This window comes from Lonchura striata, chromosome 4 (genome assembly GCF_050655825.1).
Source record: "Lonchura striata isolate lonStrDom1 chromosome 4, ASM5065582v1, whole genome shotgun sequence".
Taxonomy (NCBI): domain Eukaryota; kingdom Metazoa; phylum Chordata; class Aves; order Passeriformes; family Estrildidae; genus Lonchura; species Lonchura striata.
The window spans coordinates 44,248,009-44,254,845 of NC_140706.1; the positions used below are offsets into that span (position 1 = coordinate 44,248,009).

The 6,837-nt window shown below is 46.9% G+C and overlaps 1 protein-coding gene across 1 annotated transcript; it reads left to right on the forward strand.

The window, feature by feature from the left end:
* Window positions 1-556: 556 nt before the first annotated feature.
* On the forward strand, window positions 557-5,792 carry SPINK2 (serine peptidase inhibitor Kazal type 2). The gene is made up of 4 exons (XM_021532650.3): window positions 557-680; window positions 1,156-1,193; window positions 1,717-1,826; window positions 5,626-5,792. The coding sequence occupies exons 1-4, from the start codon at window positions 629-631 to the stop codon at window positions 5,669-5,671; spliced, it is 246 nt and encodes an 81-aa protein (XP_021388325.3). The 5' UTR covers window positions 557-628; the 3' UTR covers window positions 5,672-5,792.
* Window positions 5,793-6,837: the final 1,045 nt, after the last annotated feature.

A 6,837-nucleotide genomic window follows, 5' to 3' on the forward strand; every position in this document is an offset into this window, starting at 1 on the left:
AAAGCTAACCAGTCTTATCAATAACCGACATATGAGATACTCTTTGGAAAGCCATGCTGCCAAGACACCCAGCCATAATAGGACTGTGTGCCAAGGCTCTCCAGCCCCCTGTGTTCTCACGCCTTTGGAAGCAGGCAGGCTGCTTTACTGCTGGGACAGTTTTTCTGTTCCTTCTGTCAGCAGCACACTCACAGCTCAGCAGAAGCCATCTCATGTCACTTTATGATGAGATGGGGCTCCTGACCTTAAAAGCCTCACGGCACTGTGCGCGTATTTCCAACCTCCCTGCACTGCCCAAGAAACTGTGCCTTCAAAGCACAACCCTGACGAGCTGAAGCCAAGGAGGGATCGCTGAAATCCCACCCGGCACCCCTTCTATTAACTGCGCTGCCCACTCGCACAGCTCTACGGGGAAGTTTTCCACCCCCGTGAGCGTGGATGGAAAGAGGGAGGTTCCCGCAGCGCTCAGCCTCGTGTCCCCGCCGTGGCACCCCAGCCGCGAGCATCCCCCGCGCCGCCGCGCACGCCGCCCGGTACCGGCGCCGCCCCGCGCCCCCCGTTGGCCCCCGCGCCGCCGCGGCCGTTGCGCCCGAGCCGCCGCCGCCGCCGCCGCCGCTCAGTTGGCGACATGGCCCGGCCGCCGGCGCCCCTGCTGCTGCTGCTGCCCGTCCTCCTCGCCGGTACCGCGCGCACCGCGCCGGGACACCGGCGGTCGGGGAGGGGAGCCGGTGCCGGTGCCGGGGAAGTGGGAGACGGGCTAGTACCGTGCCCCGGCCAGTCCCGTCCCAGGGAAGGGGAAAGCTGAAGCGGTGCCGTGCCGCGGCCAGTCCCGTCCCAGGGAAGGGGAAAGCTGAAGCGGTGCCGTGCCGCGGCTGGCACAGCGGCGCGGCGGCGGAATCTAAGCCGGGGGTGGGCAGCAGCCGTCCGGAGGCAGGGCGGGGAACCGGCAGGGGATGGTGCCGGACGCATCTGCTCGGGGCCGGGACAGCGGCTAAACAAGGGTGCCGGGGTCGGACAGCGGCTGGTCAGGGTGTCCCAGGAGCGGACAGACTGGCCAGGGGTGCGGAGGCGGTCGGTGACAGGCAGGGCTGGTCCCGCGGAGCTCGGGGCATCCGTGCGGAACCCGGCGCCGTTAACGCCGCTCGCTCTCCACAGGGCTCTTCTGGTGTCCCGGAGCCATGGCCAGCTACCCGGTGAGTGCCGCCCGCCCCGTCCTCGGGAGGGACGGCCCCGCTGCCCTCCCTGCCTCCAGCCTGGCCTCCCGCTGCCCCCGGGCCCTTCCCCAGAGCCGCGGGCCCCAGGCCCTGGCTCCGGAGCCCCGGCGCTGAGCGCGGCTCTCTCCCCCAGCAGAGGCGCCCGGGAGGCTGCTGGCTCCGCAGCACCGAGCCCCGGCGATGCCCATCTCTACCATCTCCGTCTGCACTGCCCTTCACGGGGACTCGCTGTCCGTGTGTCCCGCTGATGCTCAGCGGTCGGGAGGGCTGCGCTGTGGGGCACACATATGTCCTGACCACAGCTAAGCCGTGTCAGGCAGTAGGAGCCAAGCCTCAAGTGATAAAATCCCATGAGGGCATGAAAGATAATGTGGCACTTTAAAATGCTGTGCCAACTGCTGTTGGACACCTTTTTCTGTGCACGCCAGGATTCTTCAGAAGCTGAGCAGAAACTTCTTTCAAATGGTGTAACTTTGGTTTCTTTTGTACCTGTCTTACCTAGCCCAACTGCGAGAAGTATGGGAACCATATGTGTCCAAGGGACTACCATCCAGTTTGTGGCACTGATGGAGAGACCTACGGAAACGAGTGTGTGCTCTGCCTTGCTAACAGGTAGTCAGTTCTGTCCTTCCCTTCCCTATATGCAAGCAGAAAATTCACCCTGACATTCCAGATAACTGATAGATAATTTAGTGGTTTTGGATCATTTGCACTGCTGCACTGCAGTTTCAGCAGCGTCCTCTCAGCTGTGAATCTCTTGCAACAGATTTTATCGTGGTACCTGTAAATGGTTTAGATTTAATTCAGTCAGCTGGATGTACCGAATATATGTATTAGCAAATACTGAGCAGGAGTATCTTAGAGGAGGTTGCCTGTCATATTCATACAATGCCATACTATCAATAAATATAATGCCAGACCCTTCCACACTTTCCATCAGAAAGCATGAAAGATGCCACCCAAAATGCAGCTTCACATACAATATATTTATGTTCAAGATCCAATCTCCTGTACTTCTTTTCACAAAGAAGAGTAAGAATGCCAAATGTTAGGAGTAAATATTATTTTGCTGACAAGCTGTCTAAAAATCAAGCAAAAGACTGCCTGATATTTGAGAGAGGGTATTTTATTCTTTAATAATTTAATATTTTTTAAAACAAATTGAAAACACAGAGAATCCATATCTAATGAGCATTATTACTCCCCATTACAATTGACTGGAAACCTCTCAGTACAAACTGAGAGGAGCTGCTGTGAATAGAAATTTGGTGGTGGTAAAAGGCAACGTATATTAATGAAATAAAAGATCTTCTGTTTCCAGCAGAAGGTAAAAGTGAGAGTAGCAAAATAACAGAAACAAAGCTGCAAACAGATAGTTCTCAAGAAAGGGAAGGCTGAAATGAGTTTCTGACTTTGGGGCAGAGGAAAGATTAATTCTGACCAGACAATCTACAAAATTCAAATAACCAAGATAAAAGAAACATAGGCCAAAATAAGGAAAGTGACAAAGGTATCAAAGAACACTTAAGGTAATGTTGTAAAGAAAGTGCTGAAGTGTGTCATGCATATCTGCAGAATTTGGTAGCACTTTCACCAGAGCACACCACAAGTGACAAATTGCAAAGTGACAAATTGCAAAGAGAATTGGTAAACCTACAGTTTAGGAATAAAAAGAAAAGTAATCAAAATTCATACATGGTAGGATCTGTTAAAAGGGAAGAAAAGAGGTTCTGGCATGTTATGTATATAAGCCTACCCATCTTTCCTGCCTCGAGTGATGTTGGAATAAGTTATTAAGTGATTGGCTTTGTACATAGCCAGAGGTAAAGAGGAATGTAAGCAAAACAGATACAGATTTGTCAGAAATAATCTGCTCAAATCCATGAGATTTAGTTTTTTGGCACAATAACTGGCCAAACAGAGTAGGAGGAAATAGAAGTATTGGTGCATGACATTAATAAGGCAGTTTACATTATCTCCACTTGACATTCACATAAGCAGACAAATAGTTATTCAGCTGAAATTGTTAAAGGATGAAGTCACAGAAGTTTGAAATGCTGTGGTTCAAAAGCAGTGATCAGCATTTTACATTTTAAAGAGCTATTATATTTTATATAATAAAAATTGCAAAATGGCATGGATATGGTGATCTATGCAGCATATTATAAAAATTCCCAGGGATATGGAGAAATGGAGTGACATCAGTATAGTAAAAGACAAAAAGAAGTGCTGAGTATTGCCATAGAGAGTGCAAATACATATTGTGGAGATACAGGCAGAAGTTCATCTCATGACCTAAACAGTATCTTTGGTCCTTTCAGAACAGAAGGATGGGCTTTGAGATCCAGACTTTCTAGGATTTCTAGGATGCTTCATTTTTTTTAGGCATGATCCCTCAGTTCCAGATGGATGCATGGCAGATTCCTGAACACAGCATTGCACACAGAACAAAGGGTTCTCCAGTGAAATCTGCTCCTTATTTCAACTCCTTAAGTAATTAGTGATGAGGCTTACATCTTTCTAGTATAAGATGTAAAGTACATGTTTTGTGTGATACATGGGATTAAATCCAATTATACATACAAGATAGAATTTTGTCTTAACCATCTTTTTTTGCTTTCTTCTTACATGCTCAGAAACATGTATTTTGGTCTGAAGGGACACAGGGTGGTCAGATATTCTCCTGATCATTTTTCTTTTATAGTTCAGTAGTTGCCATATTTGGGGGCCTTCTAGTTCAGCCTGGAATTGTTGTTCTAAAGTGTTTGACCTGGCATGAACACAACACGGATAAACATTTTGCTTTATTGGAGGAATTTCAGCTTTCAGTCCAGTCATATGCAATAATCATTCCACCCCAAGGAATCTAAGGTACAGTCTGTCACACTTCTTAGGACGACAGAACAAAGACATTTTTCACCCTATTTAGCAGACTGAATGACTAGTTGCTGAAATAGTGTAATGTGGTGATATAGAAACAGATATAGGGACACATCCAGTACTAAATTACAAAACAGTCACTTCTCAGTTAACTTGGAGTGAATCTAAATTGCTATCTTGCAGGTTTGTTCTAGCCCATACTTAACTCCATGAAGGGACTTCCTGGGGAGAGTTGTGCTTCCTTATGGCCAAGACAGTGCTGTCCATGGGCTCTTCTAGACATGAGGGGCTGTGTGGGCACCTGAGGAGCCCTGTGTGAACTGAGTGCTGCAGAAGGGGTTGCTGCAGTTGATCCATGATAACATGAGATACCTGGAGCAAAGGTGCAGCACAAAGGTGCCCTCCCCATGCTGTCTCTGAAGATAAGTCCCTTTATTGTAAGACCGAAGTTGGTTTTCCTCTTTACTTCTTTTTCCTTTTCAAGTTTAAATTTAATCTATTCTTAAGTGTGTGTTCAAATGCAAATCCCAGGTCTCTTCCACACTCAGCATCCAGTAGCAATGACAACATCTGATCTTAGTTTAAACCTAATCCAACAGTAACACATGCTCTTTGGAAATAGATGCAGCAGCTTGAGGTGTCCCTGCAGGGTTTAGTAAGGACTAAGTAAGGACTGTCTTTCAGCCAGAACCACTCCTTACATCCCTATTGGTGTTTTACATTCCCTGGCCTTGATTTGGCCTTTCATATTCCTGATCTGCTGCACTACCTTCTGGTTAAAAGATCCATGATAAAATTATTACTATTACTAACTAGTACAGTTTAACCCTGCTTTTGGGTAAACATAAGTCTCTTGAATTTCATTAAGAGTAAGGTAACGAACTGATGATCTAGGACAATTTGCATTATAGTACTTTCTTTTGTCTGCAGTTGCCTGGTAAATTGAGATTTGTAAATGGAACACCCCAAAATACTGTATATAGGACTTGCAAAAAAACCAAACCAGTGTTCCTAATCTAAAGGGTACTTGGCTAAGATTTTCTTAAGGAAGATTCCAGCATTCAGAAAAGCACACATTCAAAATTTAGTGAAGCCTCAAATGCCAAGGTGCATCAAGACACACACCCTTCCCACTGAATTTCCATGTGAAAGGGGGAAATATTGCAAGCATTAGAATGGGTTCACTCCTCAGAGACTGCAAAGTTTAACTTGTATTAGTACTTTGTAATGAACATGTTAGTCCTCATGGTGTGATTTGTCATGTGATGTGACAATTCTCAGGTTTGCAGATGGCTTTATCAGGTTTTTATAGGTAACAAAGCCTGTGGTAAGTTACTCACTCTGTGTATGTGATTCATAAATTTTTTACATCATGGTTACTTTGTGATGATGCTTTCAGTAAGTGATGCAATTAATGCATCATTGCATTTAATTGAACACATAGAAAGAAACAAGAGAGTCCACTTTTTAAAATGTGCCTGTAAAATTCAAGTAGTGTTCCTCTTCTAAAATATTTTTCTTCTGTTTGCAGGGAAGAACATACACATGTACAAATTCTCCAAAAGGGACATTGCTGATGTGACAGATGGCCACTTTTCAAGAAAATAAGAGGGTCACAGACAACCCAAATGGAAACATTGCTTTAACTGTACCTTCTGTGTAGCCTGTCTTAATAAACAAATTTGCATATTTAAAGTATGTTTACTGTATTAAAACCAGTGGTTGTAAACATACCCATAGTACAGTTATAACCTGAACCCTGTTATTTTCTGACTAAAGATGGATCATAAGAAGAGGATGTCCTCACTCTATAGCAGAAGATCAGCTGTCCAGAGAAGGGATTGAGTGGGTACCGAGTGCCATTCCCACAGTCCCTCCTGGGATCAGGGAGGCCCCAGCATCTCTGTCAGAGGCAGTGCTCTTGGGCTCTGGGCTGTTCTGAGCCCACAGGTGCTGCTGCCCCTGGAGGGGTTTCCTGTGGCAGCTACCAAACTGGTGATGGCAACCTGACACGTGCCAAGCCTCTGCCCTGGCTCCCTGCCTGCAGGTCCTGCTGGTGGGCAGTGACCTGGGCACCCCCTGCTCTTGCTGCAAGTAAGGGTTGTTTTGGAATGCTGGAGGCGTGGGCAGGGGACTGCCCCCCCAGGTCCCTGTCCCCTCTGGGGCCGTGAGGTCACCAGCCTGACTGGCACCCAAGAACCACTTCCTATGGCAAACATCAAAGCAAAGCTGGAAAGCTCAAGGCTGCTGTGACAGGGTGCACTCCAGAATGGCTCTGGTGGCCCTTCCCACAGGAAGGGTGTGCAGGAACTGGGGTTTGGTCCTTTCCTTGTACTTGTCATGGATATGGGCACATATCTTAGATTTGTTCTTTCTGTTTCACTGAGCAGCTGGTTTTTGCATGCTGATGGAAATTAACTGTGTTTGGGTTGTCCTACAGTGCTTGGTAATACACAGGTGGCTTTTACCTTTGATCTCAGCCAAGCAGCACCTGCTCTACCCCTGGCCCCAGACCATGGCTTTGTCAGCAGTGCAGGCAGAGATGTACAGCACATTTCATGCCTGAGGAACATTCTCAGGTCAGTGACTTTGGGTTTGAAAAACAATAATGTTTACGCCTTACAGTACCTTTGAAGGGTCAAAATTATCCATACCTTTCAGCACATGCCTGCTTTCATTTTCTTTGAGCAAAGATTAATCACTGGAGGGCTGGAAGCAAAAAAAAAAAAAAAAAAAAAACAAA